Source organism: Lampris incognitus, chromosome 13 (assembly GCF_029633865.1).
Source record: "Lampris incognitus isolate fLamInc1 chromosome 13, fLamInc1.hap2, whole genome shotgun sequence".
Classification (NCBI taxonomy): Eukaryota; Metazoa; Chordata; class Actinopteri; order Lampriformes; family Lampridae; genus Lampris; species Lampris incognitus.
The window spans coordinates 8,369,432-8,394,431 of NC_079223.1; the positions used below are offsets into that span (position 1 = coordinate 8,369,432).

A 25,000-nucleotide genomic window follows, 5' to 3' on the forward strand; every position below is an offset into this window, starting at 1 on the left:
AGCTCCTCTCCAGTGCGGAGCTCATTTGTCCTGGACAGAGAAGAAACTCGGGTGTTGGGACTGGCGAGAGAAACCCACACTTCCTGTTTCTGCCACCTCAGAGACGACGTGGCGTGTGTAGCCGTAAATAAACTCGGGCCACTGGCTGTTTAAACAAGGCCAATTTCTGTTCAAGTCTAGCTACTCCCAAGGGGTGTGCAATGCTGTGAGGTGGGGGGGGGGGGGGGACGGGGTTGAGACTCACCTTCTGGAGCGGCAGGAGAACACAACAGTCTCTGGCCTTGCCATGAGGGGGCGCCCCTCCAAACCTGCAGACAGGAAAAGGGGAGAGAGGAAACGGGACAAGCTCGTTACGTCACCGGTATAGTAAACATTTCTGCTCCGATTACGCTTCCCGCGCCGACGGAGACCGTAAACGGAGTGGAGCGCTCTGATTCTGCAGATCCTGGTGCAAGCCCCGCTCGCCGAGCAACGGTTTTACTAGCGGGACCGGCAGAAGCATCAAGTTACAAAATGGCTCCCCCCCCACCACCACCACCCCTCCCACTCACCCACCCCCTTTCGTTTTTCACAACTACCTCCCATGGGAGGAAAGGAGCCACGCCCGGGAAAACAACGCCGCGGTCGCCCCATTTCAGAAACCGTGCACGAGTAGAGAGAAACGGCACAGTGGGACACACAGTTAGAGGCCACGCTGCTCGACTTAACGTTCTTTGAATAACAACAAATCGTGCTCGGCGTGCGTTCTGGTCCAGGGCGAGGGGGAAAATTCTGTTGGTGGCGGACGCCGAGAGACCAGAGAGAAAGCGAGGAGAGAGAGAGAGAGAGAGAGGGAGAAGAAAGAGGAAGGGGGAAGAAGAGGAGCTCGGGGAATCCCTCCTCTCTCTGCGGCTACTGCACGCTTTCAGCAGGGTGAAGCACGCTGGTGGGGGATGTCCGTGCACACCGCACATGTTTTGAATCAGAGAGCGCGTCACGTTTTCCGCTGAGCAGAGATACAGCCTTCTAAGGCGAGGATGAGCCATCAGATCTCCTCGCCCGCACATTAGAGAGAGAGAGAGGGAGAGGGAGAGACGGAGGAGGGAGAGCGAGCAGGAGAGGGAGGAAATCGAGCAATAAGAGAACGCCTGGAAGTTTTAGATTCTTTTACAACCCCCCCCCCCACCACCACTACTACTACTTAACACAAAGGTCACTGGTTATAACGTTAAATCATGGGGGCTGAAGTTGTGCAGTCTGCAAAGCCGCCGGCTTTCTAGCTACGCTGCAGAGCTGTGCTGTGCATGCCTGCAGTTTCTCCCATGGGGAAACTCAAGCTGTTCTGCTGCTCTCAAACTGTGGCTCGCCAGGCCTCCAGACAAGCCTGACTGCACCACACCTTTCTCCCCCGACCAATGTACCACGGCCACACCAGCCCCAATACGCCTGCTTGGCGAAGAATTCCACCCACATCAGATTCAGTATGCCACCCACAAATCATCAGCGGTCACTCGGGGTCGAGTATGACCTTCCTCCCTCTGGGTCCTCACATGGGTGTAGAGGCCGATCCTGGAGCCGCATAATGGGAGGACGCCTGTGCGTGGCAGCTTTTTACGTGGTGTGGCAAATGCACCTGCAGCCACCACATGGTCCTTGGCAGGGGGTGGCCAGAGTCCGACGGCATGGAGAACCAAGACGATCGGGGACCACCCTCTGTTGCGGCCTTCATCCACCTTCGCTGCCGTTGTGACCTGGAGACATCATCCACCAGTTCTGCTGTTGAGGTCTTTGTTGGATCGTGCTTGGTCCGTAACCTCCCTTGACCTATCCGCCTTGGGTGACCCTACCAGGAGCCAAGCTCCGGGCGGCATAGCTCTTGGGATCATTAGTAGATCACTGGTACACACAAGCTTCTTCACCACGACAAGGTGGTGATCCAGGAGAAGTACCACAAATACATATGCATGCTCATGCATACATTCTTCCCTACATAACTCACCTGATACACAGCAGACCACGGCGGAGATGACCCCCCCTAACCCCCCCCCACAAAAACACTAAGCAAAATGCTTTCTCTTCAGGATCAGTGTCATTAAGACCTCGCTGTTATGAAGATTTGGCCGCAACACTGCAATAATGACGAGCTTATCAAGGGACTGAGCTTGTTTCAAGTCTCATAATGCTTATTTCGAGATTTGCCGGTAAAAATTTCCTTCTCCTCTCGCAGGTACTATCGCTCATTTCCAGAAGCTGCACTCGTTTCATGATATTATGACTTGTTTCAAGGCATTCATTCTAAACTAGAAAGATTATCTCAAACAAGTTTCTTCTTGTGCGATTTCTTCCCCCGTTTAGTGAAAATTCCTTATAGCAAGTATCATATCACGAAACAAATAACACTTTCTTGAAATGAGCAGTTTTCTCACTGGCGGATAAAATTGCTAAATCGATAACCCTCGTCTTGTTTTGCAGTGAAACGACATCTCGGAGAACAGCAGGTGAACGAACGCGCGTGTGAATGTGTTTTGCATGCAAAATACCAAGCACTGTGGATGCCAGACCCAGCAAAAGATTGTTTTACTGGACGAGCGTGCCTTTCAGAGGAACATGCAAGACCTTAATTATGCCGGCTCAGACTCAGGTGAGTTAGCGCCCAACTCCCCTGGGTCTGACTGAGGGCCCAGGCCAGACCTGATCAAAGCACGACACAAACATCCAAGCTAACTGTCACGGCTACATACAGAGGAAGTGCCCAAGTACACAATCTCATTCCTCTCTACCAAGCGCCTCGCAAGTGGGCCCAGTGACGCAGGGTGGGACTCTGGGAATATGGTGGGCAGTGCGAGCATCAGTAAGATGTGAGGCAGACTCAAACTGGCTCTCCGGTGAAATGCCAAATCATTTCATATTTAGCTTCCAGTATGTGTCCGTTAGTTGGGATATGAAGGCAGCCTACCGAGTGCCAGAGAGTGTAAATAATCCCAGAGCAAAGAAAAGTCACTTCAGTCATTTTTCAAGTCTATTTAATATAGGGTTTTTTTTTTGCATCTTGACAACTCCTCCTTGAGGTCTAACCTCCATCCATCAAGTACTCTGTGCAAGTTAAAACAAATGCTACAGTACGCTTTTGGACCCCGGTTGAGAGTGGGTCAGTGGTCCGACTAAACCTTGTTATCCTAGCATCAAACAGAGGCACAGGCTCAGGCTAAACCAGCTGCCAGTCAACTGGTGTTGATTAGCCCTCTGAGCTGTCAATCAGAGAATGCCACTGCCAATTACGACGCCTCAGCTGCCGCGTCCGGAGTGACAGCACTTTCAGTCGAGCACTCCAAATAACTCAGATTGCTTTAAAAACAGGAGAGCGTGTGGTTGAGTGACGGTTCAAGAGATTAGCGTGTGGGGACAGTTTACAGTTTTTCTGGGTCGGGGGATTGGCAGTGGCGGGTGATGATGCGGGGATAGCAGATCTGAACTGGGATGAGTGGTGACATCAATTAGTGCAGAAGTTGTAACCAGATGGTTCGCCGCGTTGGACCATGACTGCTCCCCTCTGTGGCTCTCCATCTCTTTCTCCACCTCTCTCTCGCCACACTACCCCTTCAATATCTGTCTCATGCTCCCTCTTTAGGAAGATGATAATATCGCTGCACTAGCACCTCCTCTGGTCGGTCGGGGCGCCTGTTCGGGGGGGGGGGGAGACTGGAGGGACTAGGGTGATGGTGAAAAGAAGCAGCTGGTGACTCCACATGTATCGGAGGAGGCATGCGGTAGTTTGCAGCCCTCCCCGGATTGGCAGAGGGGGTGGAGCAGCGACCGGGACGGCTCGGGAGAGTGGGGTAATTGGCCAAGTAAAATTGGGGAGAAAAGAGGGGGGGGGAGATGATAATATGAAAGAAGCAGCGCACAGTGCCAGAAATGCCGAGCACCTGCAATGCAACACTTCCTACCATCCCCAGCCTTCGGAGGTGGGTGTGCACATGCAGCACTTGCTGGAGGCCAACTTTTAAGAGTGTTTTACTGCAGTAGTGCTGCATTCCTGTTCAAGCAAGAGGAAATATCTGGCAAGTTCAACTTTTGTTCCTTTATAGGCCATCAGCAAATATAAGTGATGGCATGGCAACAGGTTACAAAACTATGTTTTATGTACTCTACGTTTTTTACCAATGCCACTGCAGCACTAATACAGTACCAAAGACCTTCCACTATTACTACTACTACTACTACTACCACTACTATTACAATTTACCACTACTACTACAATCTACTACCACTGCTACAACTACTACGTTCAGCTGCTCCCATTACGGGTAGCCACAGCGGATCATCCGTTTCCATCTCTTCCTGTCCTCTGCATCTTCCTCGGTCACACCAGCCACCTGCATGTCCTCCCTCACCACATCCATAAACCTCCTCTTTGGCCTTCCTCTTCTCCTCTTCCCTGGCAACTCCCTATTCAGCATCCTTCTCCCAATATACCCAGCATCTCTCCTCCACACATGTCCAAACCATCTCAATCTTGCCTCTCTTGCTTTGTCTCCAAACCGCCCAACCTGAGCGGTCCCTCTAATATAACCGGAGACCTTCCACACTATGAATAAATTAATAAATAAATAATAAAAATAAATCTAAAATAGAATAATAAAAATATAATTAATAATATGTAATATATAATATAAATAATAATATATAATAATATAATGTATAATTATATAATAATATAATATATAAGCTAAATAGAATAATAAAAATATAATTAATAATATATAATATAAATATAAATAATAATATATAATAATATAATGTATAATTATATAATAATATAATACATAAGCTAAATAGAATAATAAAAATGTAATATATTAATGAATACATATACATGGCTTCCACACTAGAATGGACAACAGGGCTGAATGACACTGAGGAAAAACAGTGCATCAACAGTGTGTTGTTTTTGGTTTTTGTACCGCTAACTTTCAAAGCTCCACTTGCAAATTATATATCGGCACTCTAGTAACGACGGGGGATTTTAGAGGAGGAAGTAAAGCAGCTGTCCAAGAGGACATTGAGACTAAATTACATTATTTGTCAGATACAGTAAAATATTGTTCTTTAAGAATAGCCATAAAAAAGTGGACCTTGCTAGATTTCGCTTTCTTTTTTAAAAAAAAATAAATGTATTTCTGATTTTTCCCAATTTAGTGGCCAGTCGATCCCTATTTTAATTCAAACGCCCACCCACTCGTACTGCATGCGTTCGCCAACTGCGTGTCTCCGGCCGGCAGTCTCGAAGGAGACGTCTCGCCACTTTCGTGACAAGGCGAATCCAATGCTTAGACCGCTACACCACCGCGGACTTAGATTTCGCTTTCTATCAAGCAATAATAGTTTTAGCCTCACATGACCGATGGGCCCAATGTGTACGTTGCGATGTTGATTCTGAAACAATACATTGTTCAGCCGTAATGGTCCCCACCATGAGGGTCACATGGTGTGTGTGTCTCTGGATGAGACAGACTGTCTCTTACACACCAATCGTCTGAGACTGAGACCTGTGTTCAACAGGAAACAGCTCGAGGATGAGGGAAGGTCGTTGCTCGGATTTCTCCATGCAAAACCACATGTGCCACCCCAAATGAGGACATAACAATGATCGCCCCAAGCCAGGGTACTAAGTGGAGCCCAAACAGTGATTGGGTCGCTGACTGGATAGCACGGAGGAGGCCATTCTGGCTGGCATGAAATAACTGCACAGCCTGCAGAGAGCAGTCCAGCACAGCGTGGCCCAGTCATTAACTTTAGATGCAAAAAAGCCAGGAGGAAGAGACTCACTGGAAATCTATAATATCGCCAACATAACAGCAACGCACATCCCCTCGTGGCATTAGTGGGTGACAGCAAAGCATTAGAAATCTCTGTTGCCATATACAGGGATGAGCCAAAACATTATGACCACTCACGGGTGAACCGAATAACATCGATCATCTCCAAACAAGGGCACATGTCAAGTCTGGGTAGATTAGATGGTAAGCGACCGTTGGTTCTCCCAGTCAGCATGTTGGATGGAGGAGAAATGGGCGGAGGTAAGGACCTGAACAACTTTGACGAGGGCCCATTTGTTATGGCCATGTGACTGGTTCAGAGCATCTCTGAGACGGCAAGGCTTGTGTGGTGCTCCCAGTCAGCAGCGGGGAGCACCTACCGACAGTGGTCTGAGGAGGGGGGGGCAAACCACAAACCGGTGACAGGGTGTTGGGAGCCCAAGGCTCATCGATGTGCGAGGGCAACAAAGGCTATCCCATCTGGTCCCAACCGACTGAAGGTCTACTGTGGCACATGTCACAAAAATAATTGTAATGACCTTACAGGAGGAATGTGCCACAACACACAGCGCATCACACCCTGCCGTGGACGGGGTTACAGAGCTGCAGGCCGGGGAGAGTGTCCATGAGGATATATTCAAGTTCCAGACCGACGAGCAGGTGCTAGCTAACCACCCATACGTCGCAGTGGTCAACGAGACAGCAGCAGTGATCGATATAGCAATTCCGAGCAATGGCAACATCGGGAAAATGTAACACGAGAAGCTCGAGAAATACCGAGGGCTGAAGGAAGAACCAGACCGGATGTGGAAGGTGAAATCCACAGTGGTCCCAGGGGTAATAGGAGCACCAGGGGCCATGACCCCTGAAGCGGGAGAGGGGCTCCAGCAGATTCCAGGAACAGCATCTGATGTCTCTGTCCAGAAAAAAGTGCAGTTCTAGGAACAGCTAAGGTACTGCGCAGAACCCTCCAGCTCCCAGGCCTCTTGGCAGAGGACCCGGGCTTGAGAAAGACACACAACACCCAAAAAGGGCCATATACTATATATAGTATATATATAGCATATATATAGCATATATATAGTGTATATAGTGTATATAGTGTGTATATATATATATAGTGTGTATATATATATACTATCTATATATAGTGTATATATATACATATATATATATAGTGTATATATATATATATAGTGTGTATATAGTGTATGTATATATATATACTATATATATACTATATATATAGTGTATATATAGTGTATATATAGTGTATATATATATATATATATATATAGTATATATATATATCCATCCATCCATCGCTTATCCCAATCGGGGTCACGGGATGCCGGGGCCTATCCCAGCAGTTGCTGGGGGGCAGGTGGGGAGACACCCTGGACAGGCCGCCGGGCCATCACAGGACCAACACATTCACACCTCGGGACAATTCAGTACGGCTGATTCACCTGACCGACGTGTCTTTGGCCCGCGGGAGGAAACCCACGCGGACACATGCAAACTCCACACAGAGAACGACCGCCCAGGTTGCACAATGCTGGGGTTCGAACCCAGGACCTTCTTGCTGTGAGGCAACCACGCAAACCACCGCGCCGCCCAGAAATATATACAGGCACGCATGTTGTGTTTGCATGTGCGGCTGCGTTTGGATACAGTACATATATATTCATACCATATGTTTGTATGTGAATAAATGGAGGCGTTTGTGGGGTGTGTTGAGTGCATTCCTGCCTGTCCGTGCAGCCGCCCGGCAGTGGCAGAGCGGCGGGGAGAAGCCTCGCTCCCTCAGCACACAGCCGCCGAGATGCTGCCTGAAATATTTAGCAGTGTAGCAGCAGTCAATAGCACAGCAACCTTGGAATCAATGTCATCCAGCTAGAGGGAGCGAGAGGGAGAGAGGGAGAGAGGAACCAAGACCCACGTGAGAGACCGAGAAGAAAGAGGGGAGAGACTGAGAAACAAAGAAAAAAGAGGGAAGAACAGCGTAAAATGGCGATGGAGGTGGACAAGGCAGATGGAGAGAGGGGACAAGAGCTGGAAGGATCAAAGAGGTGGAGGAGTGAGAAGATAAACGGAGACGGCGGGGAGGGGGGAGGAGGGGGGAGGAGGGGGGGAACGAAGGAGATTAATGAAATCTGGAGCAACAACGTCAGCATGAGTCACAAATGTGCGCGCACACATTTCAACTTACGTGTGTCTCCAGCCGTGTGCTTGCACACACAGCAGCCTGCAGGGGACAGCAGCCTGCAGGGGACAGCTTCCTGCAGGGGACAGCAGCCTGCAGGGGACAGCTTCCTGCAGGGGACAGCAGCCTGCAGGGGACAGCTTCCTGCAGGGGACAGCAGCCTGCAGGGGACAGCTTCCTGCAGGGGACAGCTTCCTGCAGGGGACAGCTTCCTGCAGGGGACAGCTTCCTGCAGGGGACAGCAGCCTGCAGGGGACAGCTTCCTGCAGGGGACAGCTTCCTGCAGGGGACAGCTTCCTGCCAGACGTGACCACGCTGCGCGCTCCGCCGTAGCGGGGGGACGGACGCAAGCTCGGGACAGAGCGAGACAAGGGGAGCACGGATAGGAGGCAGAGCAAGGGATGGAGAAGGGGGAAAAAAAAGGTGGAGTTAAAAGAGGAGAGAGCGAGAGAGAGAGAAACGAAGTGAGCCAGAGTGAACCAGGGGTGTGAGGATAGCCAGTGATGGGGAGGGAGGGAGGGAGGGAGGGAACAGTAGACGGGGGGGGGGGGGGGGAAACTGCTGATCACTGCAGTAAAGAAATCCCTCATCTAGCAAGCGGGGTTGCCCCGTGCTCTAATTCACACTCGCCGCCTCCTTCCCCCTCTCTCCCTCTCTTCCACGTGCTCGTTTGATCTGCTTCGACTCCTCCTCTGCACTGCGCTTAAACCTCCACTGCGTTTCATTGCACCTCCGTGTGTGTGTGTGTGTGTGTCTGTGTGTGTGTGTGTGTGCACGTTAATTAGATTCCCACCTCCATTAGAATGTCCTACCCCCCCCCCCCCCCCACACACACACACACACCCGGTGTGAGTACTCTGGACAGTGGGATAAATGCCATCTTGGTTTAATCATGAACCATAAGCCGGTGGTATTTGTGCCCCTTTCCGCTCCCCCTACACACTGATCACACACATTGTGCGACACCACGCCGATGTGCGATAAGAATTGATGACCCCGGCACAAGTGGCCGGCGGCTACGAGGCAGAGAGAGGTGTGTGTGTGTTCAAGAACCGCCGCTCCGTAACATCCATTTACACCAGGGAGCGGGGACCGGCACTCTGCTTGGTGTGCAGAAAGCTTCCCCTACGTGGCGGCCGGTCTGCGGCGGCGGCGCCCTGCAGGATCCCTCGTCTTCCTCATCACCCTCTTCGTCTCTTGTTACAAACCCCTGAGACAAAATGTTGCGTGGATTCAGAAACTAGGCTCATGCGGATACGTTTTTATGACTCATCAAACAATTCCTTCGTCCGGGTGGCGTAGCGGTCTGTTCCGTTGCCTAGCAACACGGGGATCGCTGGTTCGAATCCCCGTGCTGCCTCCGGCTTGGTCGGGCGTCCCTACAGACACAAATGGCCGTGTCTGCGGGTGGGAAGCCGGATGTGGGTACGTGTCCTGGTCGCCGCACCAGCGCCTCCTCTGGTCAGTCAGGGCGCCTGTTCAGGGGGGAGGGGGAATAGCGTGGTCCTCCCACGCGCCACGCCTCCCCCTGGCATAACTCCTCCCTGTCAGGTGGAAAGAAGCGGCCGGTGACTCCACATGTATGGGAGGAGACGTGGTAGTCTGCAGCCCTCCCCGGATCGGCAGAGGGGGCGGAGCAGCGACCGGGACGGCTCGGGTACAATTGGGGAGAAAAGGGGGTGGGGGGGGGACTATGCATGCTCGAATTTCCAAATTCTCCACCCACAGACGGCTGCTGTGAGGGTGGATGCAAGCACAGTCATTTGTTAAATGGCCACAAAGAAACGAGATGGGCTACGGAGAAATCTGCATATTTCCGGCTTACCCTGGAATACCTGAGCCCATAAATCCCAAAACACAGATTATCTGACTTTACTCGTTCCTGTTTGTTAATTCCTCTTGGTGCCAAACGGATTTATGAATTATAGCTAATATTTAATAACAGTTATGGCTTTGTTGGCCTAAAAATCTTGTGTCAGGACCAATTATGCCCGGCTCTGGACAGTGGAACAAGCACACAAGTGCGTGTACACACACACACACACACACACACACACACACACACACACACACACACACACACTGTCTTCGGATCTTCGTTTATAAATTAAACTCCGGCACCGCGGACAAGCCACGTGGAAGCCGCGAGGTCTGAGAAGTTCTCTCCTCTGTCTTCCCGCCGTGATGTGAGTGACTTCGGGTCAGACGAGCTTGTCCTCTGCCGCTCAAGGGACGAGGACAAGGATGCGACGGTTTCGGGAGACGATAAACTATTTCTTACCACTCCAGTGGCGCTTGCTGCAGTACTCGCGCCTCATCTCCCCCCCGCCACGATGACCGCGACCTAGAGGCGTTATTTTTTCCCCACCGGCATTGCGCGAAGACCCGCCCCTGCTCCGCTCAGCCAATCACAGCGCGATATGTGACCCGCCTTTCATTTCAATACACTCCTTCCTTATCCACTATACTGTCTCACACATGCATACGTTCTTCTCTTATTACATACATGTTTTTTTCAGATGTACATACATTTTCTTATATATATATATATATATATATACACACACATATATATGACAGTGAAAATGTATAAATGTGTGAGTGAAAATATATAAATATGAGAGCAAAAATGTGTGGGTGTAAGAAGGAAACTATATGTACGTGGGGCGTCCAGGTGGCGTGGCGGTCTAGTCCGTTGCCTACCAACACGGGAATCGGTGCTTCGAATCCTCCCAACAGACACAATTGGCCGTGTCTGTGGGTGGGAAGCCAGATGTGGGTATGTGTCCTGGTCGCTGCACTAGCGCCTTCCTCTGGTCGGTCGGGGTGCCTGTCCGGGGTGGAGGGGGAACTGGGGGAATAGCGTGGCCCTCCCATGTGCCACATCCCCCCGGTGAAACTCCTCAGTGTCAGGTGAAGAGAAGCGGCTGGCGACTCCACATGTACCGGAGGAGGCATGTGGTAGTGTGCAGCAGAGGGGGTGGAGCAGCGACTGGGACGGTTCGGGACATGTGGTAGTGTGCAGCCCTCCCCGGATCAGCAGAGGGGGTGGAGCAGAGACCGGGACGGTTCGGGACATGTGGTAGTGTGCAGCCCTCCCCGGATCAGCAGAGGGGGCGGAGCAGCGACCGGGACGGTTTGGGACATGTGGTAGTCTGCAGCCTCCCCCCCCGGATCAGCAGAGGGGGTGGAGCAGAGACCAGGACGGTTCGGGACATGTGGTAGTCTGCAGCCTCCCCCCCCGGATCAGCAGAGGGGTGGAGCAGAGACCGGGACGGTTCGGGACATGTGGTAGTCTGCAGCCCTCCCCGGATCAGCAGAGGGGGTGGAGCAGAGACCGGGACAGCTCGCAAAATAGGGTAATTGGCCAAGTACAATTGGGTAGAAAGAAAGAAAAAGAAGAATGGAAATATACATATGTGAAAGGACAACGTATGTGGGAGGGCCAGCACGAATTATGGCTTGTACGGCCCCTCGTAGAGAGAATGATATAATCGCCTTCTGGAGGAGTGGACACCCCGGCCTTTCATCTGCAGAATGAGTCCATCCATCCAGCAGGTCACATGATATCCTCAGCTCAGGATATATAGACCTGATAAAGTACACAATCACTCACTCACATACACAGATTTAGACACAATTAAATCACCAATGAATCTGCACAAATGGACTAACACAGTCTTGACATCTCTGCACCCATTAACAACCCTTTCCCTGCCCAGTTGAAGCTCTTATTAGCCTCTGTCATGAAGCGCGCTGAGGTCTCGTATTTCCCCTTCCTGCATCGGTAAAAATGACGTAAAGACAGATTTACACGTAGGGGACCAGGGATCAATTGCCCCGTGGGCCCCCCATCTTTATGATAATGTCTTGGGTCAAGGGCAGGTGGGGTGCTCCATCTTGCTAACGCGACAGGCCGGGACCGGAGGCGAGCATACAGTTAAGACGCCGTGACGAGGAGGTCACCGTAACCACAGCAACGACGCATATTTGACCAGATCAATACAAACCCTCGTCTTGAGAAAGGGGACTGCGGCTCATGCCGGTAAGCTCATCCCCTCGTCATCCCTGGTCAAACTAAATCCAAGTTCTCACACCGACGGTAAGACGGCACAATGAAAAGGGGCCTAAGAAAGGCCGCTCACGTCTGCACCGCGTGTGTCCGCCGGATTCTGACGTTCCCTCCACATGTGGCGGCGGAGGACGGTTGACTTTGCCTGTCTTCCGTCTCATTACTGCACAGTTTGCCGTTGCCCCTTCTCCTCTCCGGGGGCCAGATTCTGGCCACTCAGCTTCTGGTGGCCCCACGCCTCCCCCACAGAGGCATAAAGGAGGAGGAGGCGGGGGGGGGGAGCACAAGTGCACTCATTTGAACACACTCGGATCAAGCCCGTGCATGCACACACATATCCACGCCCGCAATGTTCCTTAAGAAATGCAGATCAACACACACACACACACAGTGTGAGTACTCGGGACAGAGGGTTGAATGCCATCTTGGTTTAATCATAAACCTGATCTGCGATAAGAATTGATGACCCTAGCACAAGCGGCCGGTGGCTACAAGACACAGAGGTGTGGCTTCAAGAACTGCCTCTCCGGGGGCGTCCAGGTAGCGTGGCGGTCTGTTCCGTTGCCTACCGACGCGGGGATCGCCGGGTCGAATCCCCGCGTTGCCTCCGGCTTGGTCGGGCGTCCCTACAGAGACATTTGGCCGTGTCTGCGGGCGGGAAGCCGGATGCGGGTATGTGTCCTGGTCGCTGCACTAGCGCCTCCTCTGGGCGGTCGGGGCACCCATTTCGGGGGGGGGGGGGGGGACAGCGTGGTCCTCCCATGTGCTGTGTCCCCCTGGCAAAACTCCTCACGGTCAGGTGAAAAGAAGGGGCCGGCGACTCCACATGTATGGGAGGAGGCAGCCCTCCCTTGATCAGCAAAGGGGGTCGAGCAGAGACCGGGATGGTTCGGAAGAGCGGGGTAATTGGCCAAAAAGTACAATTGGGGAGAAAAATGGGGTGGTGGTGGTGGGGGGGGGGGGGGACTGGCACTCTGCTCTGTGTGCAAAAAGCATCGATACGTAGCCGCCTGTCTGCAGCGGTGCCCTGCAGGAAACCGCGTCTCCCTGCTCGCCGTCCCCTTCCTGAGACAAAACTTGGTGCGGATTCATAAATTAGCATCGTTTGTTGTCCAGATGAATTTGCATGATTTATGGAACAACTCCTCCAACCGTGCACGCTCACATTTCCAAATTCCCTGCCCTCAGATGGCTCCTGTGAGGGCGGATGCAAGCACAGCCATTTTTTGTTAAATGGCCACAAAGAAGCAAGAAGAAATCTGCATGTTTCAGACGCACTCTGCCATTCCACGCCAGTCCATAACTCACCAAACGCAGATTAACTGACTTTATTCGTTAGTGTTTGGTAATCCGCTCTGTGCCAAATGGATTTATGAATTGTAGCTAATATTTATAGCCTCGTTGGCCTAAAAATCTTGTTTCAGTGCCAATTATGCCTGGCTCTGGACGGTGGAACAAGCACACAGGTGCGTGTGTACACACACACACACCCACACACACACACACCCACGCACAACTTTGGAGCTTCATTTAAAAATTAAACTCTGGCACTGTTGACGCACACGATGAAACACACAAAATGACACAGCAGTTTACAGGCTCTTCAGCACAGCCCGTCCTCTTACATCCATAACAAGAGCACCAGGACAGGAAGGGTACAGAGTATGGCAAAAAAGCGTTGTGCGTTTGTGCGTGAGGAATACAGAGAATGATATAATTGTGGCTTGTACGGCCCCTCATAGCGAGAATGATATAATTGCCTTCTGGGGGCGTGGACACCCCGGCCTTTCATCTGCAGAATGAGTGCATCCATCCAGCAGGTAACATGATATCCTCAGCTCAGCATATAGACCTGATAAAGTACACAATCACTCACTCACATACATACACATACATACACAGATTCATCGACACACATGGGCAGTATGCAGTCTCTGGTGTTACTCTCATTTAGACACAAGCAAAGCACAAATGCACAGGTAGGAATCTGCACAAAAGGACCAACACAGTCTTGACATCTCTGCACCAACTAACCAACCCTTCCCTGCCCAGTTTAAGCTCTTATTAGCGCGCTGAAATCTCCTATTTCCACTTTCTGCATTGGTAAAAATCATGATGTAAAGACAGATTTACACATAGGGGACCAGGGATCCCTGCAACCCCCATCTTTATGATAATGTCTTGGGTCAAGGGCAGGTGGGGAGCGCCATCTTGCTAACATGACAGGCCAGGACTGGAGGCGAGCATACAGTTAAGACACCGTGACGAGGAGGTCACCGTAACCACAGCAACAGTACATATTCTATTTGAAAAATTTCCCCCCCCTTTTTCTCCCCAATTGTACCCGGCCAATTACCCCACTCTTCCGAGCCGTCCCGGTCGCTGCTCCACCCCCTCGGCCGGTCAGGGGAGGGCTGCAGACTACCACGTGGAGTCGCCACAGTTCACCCTCCCCCCCTGAACAGGTGCCTCGACCGACCAGAGGAGGCGCTAGTGCAGCGACCGGGACACATACCCACATCCGGCTTCCCACCCGCAGACACGGCCAATTGTGTCTGTAGGGACGCCCGGCCAAGCCGGAGACAGCACGGGGATTCGAACCAGCGATCCCCATGTTGGTAGGCAACTGAATAGACTGCTACGCCACCCGACGTCCAACAATATATATTTGACCAGATCAATACAAACCCTTGTCTCGAGAATGGGACAGACAAGAGCGGGCTCTGCTGTGGACCACGCTGGTAAGCTCACCCTCTCTTCATCCCTGGTCACACTAAATCCAAGTTCCCCTAAACTGAGCAGACACAATGCTAGCAGAGACAATGCTAGTAGAGACAATGCTAGCAGACACAACGCTAGCAGAGACAACGCTAGCAGAGACAATGCTAGCAGACACAATGCTAGCAGACACAATGCTAGCAGAGACAATGCTAGCAGAGACAACGCTAGCAGAGACAACGCTAGCAGACACAATGCTAGCAGACACAATGCTAGCAGAGACAACGCTAGCAGAGACAATGCTAGCAGACACAACGCCAGCAGACACAACGCTAGCAGAGACAATGCTAGCAGAGACAATGCTAGCAGACACAACGCTAGCAGAGACGATGCTAGCAGACACAACGCTAGCAGAGACAATGCTAGCAGACACAATGCTAGCAGAGACAACGCTAGCAGAGACAATGCTAGCAGACACAACGCTAGCAGAGACAATGCTAGCAGACACAACGCTAGCAGACACAACGCTAGCAGAGACAATGCTAGCAGACACAATGCTAGCAGACACAACGCTAGCAGAGACGATGCTAGCAGACACAACGCTAGCAGAGACAATGCTAGCAGACACAATGCTAGCAGACACAATGCTAGCAGAGACAATGAAAAAGGGCCCAAAGAAAAGGCTGCTCATGTCTGCACTACGTGTGTCCACCATATTGGACGTTCCCTTCACATGTGGCGGTGCAGGACAGCTGACGACTCGTTTCCCTTCCCATTACTGCACAGTGTGTCATCTCCCCCCCCCCCCCCCCTCCCGGGCCAGGTTCTGTCCACTCAGCTTCTGGCGGCCCACGCCTCCTCCCCCACAGAGGCGTAAAAGGGTGAAAAAAAAGCACACGTGCACTCGTTTGGACGCACTCGGATCAAGCCCGTGCATGCACACACATATCCACGCCCGCAACAAGACACACACACACACACACACCTAGATAAAGGTGAGCGCTCACCAGTCGCTGGAGAAAACGTGGACCGGAGCGGTGTGATAGTAATCGCTTTGCCATTTCCCCCACCCCACCCCACCCCACCCCAGCAGCAACAAGCTTATGTAATGATGTCATTGTCCTTGCCTGGTGAAACCCATTACCAGATATGCAATCTGCAGCCACGCTCTTTTAACGCCATTTTATTAAACCGTCTCCGCTCCAACGCGGCGAGGGGGCTGCACGAGAGCACGGCGCCCACCTGAAACCACAGCACCAAGCTCAGCTTTCCCCTGCAATGCAGCGCTGATGAAACCGCTCTCTGTTTAGACCGCTTTGAAAATGGAAAAACTATGCGAGGTTGGGCGAGAGATAAATAATTCCTACCTCCATTTCAATAAATTACCGCTCGGGCCGAGGATGTACTTTGATTAATGAATGCCGGCTCATGACCTTGTTAAGCCACAGGATCCGGGCTCGGGTGCGGAGAAATCCATTTGTGAGGGCGCGGGCTCGGGAAGCTGGCCCGCTTCGAATGCGCTGGGACCCCTGTACCCCGACTACCTCTGACACCCCCGGTTGTGTTTGTGCTTGGTCAGTGTGTTGGCACACTGTGACCCTCTGTAGTTGCTCACAGGCCAGATGGCACTAGCCGCTGGTGTCAGCGCTCATTTCCGTGCGGGTCACTCAACACTCGGCACCTTTTACCATGCAAGCTAAATGAGAGAGAGCGTCTCCGTATCATCCGCCGGCTCTGTCGCTTCCTCTCTTTTTCGCCGCCGGGCTCCATCTTTTCCATTTCACCGGAGTCATTACTTTTAGGTCCCTCGCAAATAAAAAAAAAAACGACGCAAAGAAGGAAAAACTAAGATCTCATTGACATTCATAGGCCGCAGGTTGCTTTCGCCGAATGATAATCCAGAAACAGCTGCACTCCAGGAATGCTGATCCACCCCCCACCTGCCTCCACACACCCCGATTCTCGACAGGGATCCCACGTCGCCACCGAGCCTCGGGAAGACGAAGGCCCTCCGGCACCTCCACACCGCAAACCGATAAATTCTGCCGAGTAAGCGCCTCTGCCGCTACCACCAGCAATACCGGTGTCTTGAGCACAACCCCCACCCACACCCCCACCCCCACCCCACCCAAGTGTCTTCCGACAGCTTCAGGATGCGCTGGTCATGAGCATGGAGAGGAAACTCGCTCCGAGTCGACTAACAAGCGTATTTGTACAACTGTCGGAGCGCCTTTCCCCCCACAAATTCCTCTTTTCTTTTTTTAAAAATCCCATCTGGCTATTGTGTTGCCTACCAACATGGGGATCGCCGGTTCGAATCTCCTTGCTACCTCCAGCTTGGTCAGGCGTCCCTACAGACACAGTTGGCCGAGTCTGCAGGTGGGAAGCCGGATGTGGGGAGCAGCTGGGAAACCAGCCAGGATGACTGGCGGTCTGCGTGGGCTAGCAGTTAGCTTAGCCTGCCCCGCTTCCACGTCCTCTCCACATGCATCGGGGGGAGGCATGTGGTGGTCCGCAGCCCTCCCCTGATCGGCAGAGGCGGTGGAGCAGTGACCGGGACGGCTTGGGAAGAGTGGGGTATTTGGCCAGATACAATTGGGGAGAAAAATCCCCCCCCCCCAAAAAAATCTCATCTAGCAGCCAATTTCTCCTCATTCCCCTTTTGTGCCACAACCAGCTTTCTTTTTTGGGGGGGGGGCCTGTGATCAATGATGTTTGCATCTTGGAAAACAAAACGGCTGGGGCGCCAGAGCCTTCTCCATAGCTACCGCCTCCCTCCGGAAGTCTCTCCTCAACCAACCACAGCAGAGACGGCACCCATCTGCCCACACTCGCCTCACCAGTCACAACTCAGCTCTCCACAATCGCTTTTCATGTGTGATTAACGTGTGATTGTGTGATTAATTTGATTAATGTGTGATTAACATGCGATTAATGTGTGATAATGTGATTAATGTGTGATTAATGTGTTGCTTCTATGCTCATTTCATCATGCGTGAAGTGTCTTGAGTATTTTGAAAAGTGCTCTATAAATAAAATGTATTCTTAAAAGTATTAGTGTTGTTATCATTATTATTATCATTATCATTATTATTATTACTAGGAGGACGCCGGTTCACAGTCTCAGCGATTGGTGTACAAATAACACAACTTAAAAATGCCACCCAAAGCACACACGAAAGCTAGTTTTTTGTGCAGTAACAACTGGCAACTACAGCGACACACTCCATAGCAAATGTGAATTTTTAATGCCTGTAATGTTTGTATTTCATCATACTTGAACTAGCAACACTGCCTTAAAATGTTTATTACTCGGCTTTCCCCAGCCTGGGTCTCTTGGAGTACCGGCGGAGGACTGGGCTTGATATATTCGGGGAAGCGACACAAATGCCGCTCACATTTGAGAGTTCAATACCAATTCGCCACACTTCCCTCTCTCCGGCTGTTTCTTTGCGCTATAAATCCCCCCTCAAAAATGGCTTTTCATACCATTTTACCTCTTGTTCTCTTGTAAGGGTGCTAAGGAGCGTTGGAGGCTGGTTAAATAAATCACCAGTGGGGGAAACTGGTCCAACAGAGAGGGCCACGACGATGTTTAGAAAGATTCCTGTTGTTGTTCAGAGTTCACGATGACTTTAATGAAATCAAACAGTCCACTAATAGAACCCTCATTAGTACTACACCGTCATCAACTGATGTCCTAGCTACTGTGCTGGGAGGGAATTAGCTGCCCCACTTCGCCTCTCTGCTCCTTCCTCTTCTGTTGCCTTACTTTCATAACCCCCCCCCCAACCACACACTTGCTACGCGTGCCAAACCCCCTCTAGAGGGCAGGTTGTGACTTGCACTCTTCAGAAATCGTTTGCATCTCTTAAATGGGCGGCATGATGGGCCGCCCAGTGGTTAGCACCGTTGCCTCACAATAAGAAGGTCCTGGGTTCGAACCCCGGGGTTGCCCAACCTTGGGGTCATCCCAGGTCGTCCTATGTGTGGAGTTTGCATGTTCTCCCCGTGTCTGCGATGGGTTTTCTCCGGGTGCTCCGGTTTCCCCCCACCATCCAAAAGACATGCATGTGAGGGTTAGTACTGCTGTCTGTGTCCCTGACCGAGGCAGGGCGAGACGAACTGGAGGTGGTCCCCGGGCGCCGCACGGCGGCTGCCCACTGCTCCTATACAATATACAATACAATATACTATCCTACACAACTAGGATGGGCTAGAATTTCCCCACAGGGATTAATAAAGTAGTAAAAAAAAGAATCAGCACATCAAATTCGACTGACATTTCGAACTTTCCACATCTGGGATGTTCTGACTCGGGTCCCAGTCCGAGTGAGGTTTATGTCGTTTAGTCAGTGCATACACACTTGAATGTACCTTGTTGAAACTGCTTAGTTCAGAGAATCAATTCCTCGAAGTACATTTATCATTGCATTGTTTGACTTATGGTGAAGTTGAAAATACTAAGTGTGGATAAAAGTGGTCTCAAAGTCATATACACTTAATATTCTTGTTTTTTGGAGCGACACCAAGCACTGAAGAATGCTTGTCCCAAGAAAATAAATGTCAGATCCAAATCAGTAAAGGTTAGTGAAAATGTCAACTCATCTTTAAATTTCCTGAAGCCAGGGTGATTCTGAGAGGAGGATGCCATTATGTTTTCTCCCCCCCCCTAATTGCAGTATTGAGGTGTTGTGGGAACAGAACTCAGCTACGGTGACACCTTGCTGATTTATTACCCTGGCTGTAAGCAATGCAGCTATCACTACCATCAGACAATTTCAGAAGTGTGTGGAATTGAAAGGTATCGGTTAGGAAACGTTTGCATTGAAACTGTGCTCTAAGAGATAAGCTCTGGCAACATCACACAACTTAACAAGCCTTAGGGATATACTATACGCACAAAAACTCTCACCATGTTCCCACAAAAATACACACCCTACACAGCAGAAGTGCTTTTTCATGCTGAATGCCCATCACATCAACGGGTGCCAATAGTGATTTGGGCGTCGCTTGAACAGAAATAAGTGAACAGACTCCAACCCAATTAAGCTCAAACGGTTCTCCCCACAGTCACGATCTGACATTCTGGTATCGACACTCAGTTTTATAAAGAAAAATAGACATCCAAGTAGAAGATTCTGGCGGTCATAATGCGTAAAAATCTAAATTGCAAAGCTGATTTTGGAGGGGGGGGAAAAATGTTGAATCAGAAATTGTGCGCCCTGATTGAAGCATAGGACATCAATGCAAATTTGCACTCATTTCCATTCCAGACACTTCACTCACTTTTGTAAGTGGCGAGAGGATCAAATATAGCTGTCAAAAGCTGCCCACTATCTGCTAATGTGACAGTTGTCACAAAAGGGGTAATATGTTCGAAGCAACTAATTGGGTGAGTTTTAACAATGTTCTCCTGATTGAGCCCCATCACAGCACTAGGATTCAATGTGCCCCATCTCTCTTCTCTTTGAGAGGACGTGGGGTAACACACAGGGCAGCAAACAATACGACCGGCCGTGAATTTTTCCTGAAGCGCCTGAATCTATTTATGGAGCTTTGCAGGGGAAAACTCCTTTTGAGGAACGTCCAAGACATTCCCAGATGGGGACCTCTTCCCCCTAACCGTCCAAGCATATAAGCGCATGCACAGCTGCCCACACACTGTCTCTAATGCCTGGGGTAAAACGTGAACTGTGAATGGTTGAGAGTCCATCGAACCATTCAATGCAAAAGCACAGGGTGCCGAAGCTAGAGCCTAGAGCACTCAGCTTTTCAACTACTGTCAGTCTGTCGCTCTAGGTCTCTGGCCTCTATCCACATCAAACGACCTTCTAGCCATTTATCAATCAGGTTTTCGATCTCACCATAGCAAAGAAACAGCACTTAATCAAAGTTGTGACGAGCTGCGTATGAACACAGATTCTAATCTGTTCTTGTGCTCCCGGATCTCGTGTTGCCTTCGACACTGTTGACCATGATATTTTACTAAAGATTAGAAATGGGTCAGCCTATCTGGCTCGGTTCTGAACTGGTTTAGAACCTACCTACAGGACAGGCAGTTCTTTGTGTCCATTGGAGACTTGGCCTCGGGCAGTGGCTATTATGTGTGGGGTACCCCAAGGTTCGATTCTTGGACAATTACTATTTAATCTCTATATGCTCCCACTCGCATGTTATACAGAAACACAAAATTAATTACTATAATTATGCAGATGACTCACAACTGTACATATCTGTTGATGATTTAGATCCCATACATTCACTAACTCAGTGCATTGATGATGTTAATCTATGGATGTCAGAAAACTTTTTACAACTGAACCAAGACAAAACAGAAATACCAATTTTTGGTGCAAAGACTCAGAGACAGAGAGTTGCAGCTCATCTCGGTTCTCTGTCTCTGGAGTACACTAGCGAAGCTAGAAATCTGGGTGTAATTATAGATGCCAGTCTAGATTTTAAGAGCCATATCAATCATCTCACAAGATCAGCCTTCTACCGTCTTACAAACATTTCAAAACTAAGGGGCTTTCGATCAATATTAGACTGTGAGAAATTAATCCATGCTTTTATAACAAGTAGACTAGACTACTACAATGTTCTATTCACCAGCCTCCCAAAATCAGTTGTGCGGCAACTACAGTTAATTCAAAATGCAGCAGCACGTATTCTCACCAGAGTTAAAAAGTAGGAGCACATTACACCTGTTCTTTGATCTCTGCATTGGCTCCCCGTCAAAACTAGAATCGATTTTAAAATTCCGTTGCTTGTATAAAAAGCTCTAAATGGCCTTGCACCTCAGTAGTATATCAAAGACAGGCTAATTAGATACAAACCAGCAAGAACTCTCGGGTCCAAAGGCAGCCGTCTTATAACCTTCCCTTGTACCAACTCTAAAGCAGGGCAAACTGCTTTTTGTATTTACACCCCAAGTAGATGGAAAGCCATGTCTGAGGACCTGAGAGACCCACACACTGGACACTTTTAAAAGCAGGTTAAAAAGTTTACTTTTCACAACAGCCTATGGCTAAGTTCTTGGTGTGTGTGTGTGTGTGTGTGTGTGTGTATGGCTTGTATATGCTGATATTTGTATAGTCTACTCCGATTCCTGCACTGCACTAACGACTGTTGACGTACACATTTATTTTCTACATTTGCACTTTTAAGATTGTTTCGATCGTATTGTCATTTTATGCAAAGCACATTGTGTTACGCATGTATGAAATGTGCCGTATAAATAAACGTTGCCGTCGAACGCTTTGTAGAAACAGCTTAAAGTCTCAGGAACCGAATCCCCAGCATGATAAACGCTGCCCACCTCATGGCTGAGTCAGCCACGCTGTCAGAGTTTCACTGTGCATGGTGCACACGACCATATGGCATACAGTCTCGCCCGGGTTAGAGGTACAGGCTAATGAATGCCATTTGGAAAACGACAAGACTTGACTAGACGCTTGGCTCTTGTAGCTGAGGGGACTGTCTCGAAGAGGAGTCTGGCTCACAGGAAGCTTTGCCACACACACACACACACACACACAGCTCTCCTCCTAATAAGCTCGTCACTTTGCAAGGCCTTGTACATATGGCCTGAACTGCCCTATTCAGTAAGCCTTTCGTAGTAAACAAACCTTCATAAAAGTGTGTGAAACAGACCTTCAGCCTAGCTCACAAAACAAGCCACTGAAGCGGCGACCCTCACATATGTAGGAAAGATTTAGTTTTTCCCAAATTTATTTCTTTAAAGGGAGAGATTCGAGGAATTTCTCTTCTGGGGTTGTTCTTGCCCGGACTTCTTTGTAAGGGCTCGGGGCCTTTCACGGTGAGCATGAAACATTTTGCCGGTCTGCCATGGGGCAATTCAAGGAGCAGCTCAGCGTCACACACAGCCCCCGTGGACAGAGTGTGGAAAGTGGGCCAGAGTATGCGAGCTGTCCATCACGCTTCGTACCTGCAGGGCCGGGGGAACAGCGGTCAAATTAGCAGACAGCCAGGCTCTCAGATCTCAGAGGGCCCCGGGCAGCGACACTTATCCACGGCCTGCATGCGATGCCACGGTCCCTGCTCTAGGAGTTTGAGGAATCACCCCAGACACCCCGTCCTGACTCGGTCTCGGAGCCAGAGAGAGAGAGAGAGAGAAGGAGATGAAGATCGGGCGAGCTATGGAGGGCTCTAATAGAGTCGGCTGGCATTGGTGCTGCATCGGCATGCGGCCGTCGTAGGTGATGACTTCGTGAGAAGGACTTCATCTCCCCGTGCCGCCATTCACTCACCTGGCCTGCGTACATCCTACTGTCGGTTTCTTTCATTTCAGCCAGCTGACATCGTGACCCGAAACTGACGTCTCTGCTAGTCATTCTGCTGCCTAATGTCTAATGTGTGTCCTCGGTTCCGGTGAAACCCATACATCCCCGGCTCTCCCGGTGCCCCACCGTCATTCGCAATAACTTGACCCTAACTTCGACGCCGTGCCGTCGCAGTTCATTCCAGTTTGAATTTGATTTGATTTCCCCATCCTCCCCGACCCATCTCACTCTTCCTCACCTTGTCTAGATCGGACGTATGGAAATATGCAGAGACGAAGACAGCCAGTTTATCCTCATCGCGTCCCCCCCCCCCCCCCCCCGGTGTGAGATTCTCGGTGCTATGCGGCTCTGCCCGCCTCCGCGATAATTAACGTCGCCCGTGGCAAAATGTTTTTCGGGAAAGTTGTTAATAAAACGCTTGTATACAATCCTTCATCTCCCAAGGCCAAGAGGAGCCATAAACCGGAGCGGGGGTTCAATGTCATCGCTGCTTTTTTTATTTTTACCACCTCTAGCAGGCAAACACTGGGGCACCCCGACAGCAAAGTGGTGAAATAGCTTTGTCACTGGGTACGTCTGAAATGCTATGAAGGTTGTAAAAAGAGCCCGGCCGAAAAGCAAGCCGAGAATATCTGCAGACTTGTGACCGCCGCTGATTTAAGGGTTCTGTTAATGATGACAAACAACACTTTATGAAGGTGCGACCAGTGAGACTTCTGCAGCAGATTAAAGACTGCCGAGTAGTGAGGAGGTGCTTTCTCCTTATATTCTCCTTTTTTCTTTCTTTTGGATTTTCCCCGTTTTCTCCCCAACTGTACCTGGCCAGTCAGCCTATTTTCCGAGCCGTCCCGGTCTCTGCTCCGCCCCCTCTGCTGATCCGGGGAGGGCTGCAGACTACCGCATGCCTCCTCCCATACATGTGGAGTCGCCAGCCGCTTCTTTTCACCTGACAGTGAGGAGTTTCACCAGGGAGATGTAGCGCGTGGGAAGATCATGCTATTCCCCCCCAACCCCTCCCCCCGAACAGGTGCCCCCGACCAACCAGAGGAGGCGCTAGTGCGGCGACCAGGACACACACCCACCCACAGACATGACCAATGGTGTCTGTAGGGACGCCCGACCAAGCCGGAGGCAACACGGGGATCCGAACCGGCGATCCCCGTGTTGGTAGGCAACGGAGTAGACCGCCCCGCCACGCCACGCCACGCGGACGCCCCTTTCACGACTAACTTTTCCATCGACTTCACCCACGCAATAACGACAGAAACGCTGCAGGGAAAGAAATAAATCTACAAAAACTCAACATCTGCAAATGCCACCGGTGTGCATACAGGTTCAAGTCCTCACAATACACAAACACACACACAAACATAATGAAAAATACATCACAATGTCAACAGAGGTGGCATCCTCACCGGCTAGTAATACTCCACACCACTGTGTGATGAGGTAATTCATCTCATGCACCCCCCCCCCCACCCCCCCAGATTTGAGGCAAAAACTATGGCTCACATTTAATTCCCAACCACCTTAGTTGACTTGAATTCACCGCGTTGGCTTGGGGCGGTTCATACTTTCTCGGAGCTGGCCGGGACTTTTCCCTGCCCCGTCGATTTACGCCGTTAAAACTCCACCGAATCAAAAGAAAACACTTGATGTCCGACAGCAGCCGTGATACGTCCTCCCATTGTCTGGAGCGGCGTTCAAACGAGGTCATTAGACGAGGACACGCTGGCCAACGAAGCCACTCTCCTGCTGGGCCAACAGCAGCTGAAAGACAACGCACCACCTAAAGACTACACCCTCCTGCATTTATATCCCTTCCCCGCTAGACATGAGAGCTGAAGCGAAAAGATTGGGGGGGGGGGGGCTAAAGATAGAGCTGAAAATGGACCGCTGA

General features: G+C 50.5%; 1 protein-coding gene across 2 annotated transcripts in view; it reads right to left on the minus strand.

Annotated features, from left to right (window-relative positions):
• mcu (mitochondrial calcium uniporter) overlaps window positions 1-25,000 on the minus strand; it is a 103,709-nt gene that overhangs the window by 17,891 nt on the left and 60,818 nt on the right. For both annotated transcript variants that reach the window (XM_056291774.1, XM_056291773.1), the window contains exon 3: window positions 245-308. In XM_056291774.1, the coding sequence (XP_056147749.1) occupies window positions 245-308 (64 nt within the window). The remainder of the gene's footprint in view (window positions 1-244; window positions 309-25,000) is intronic.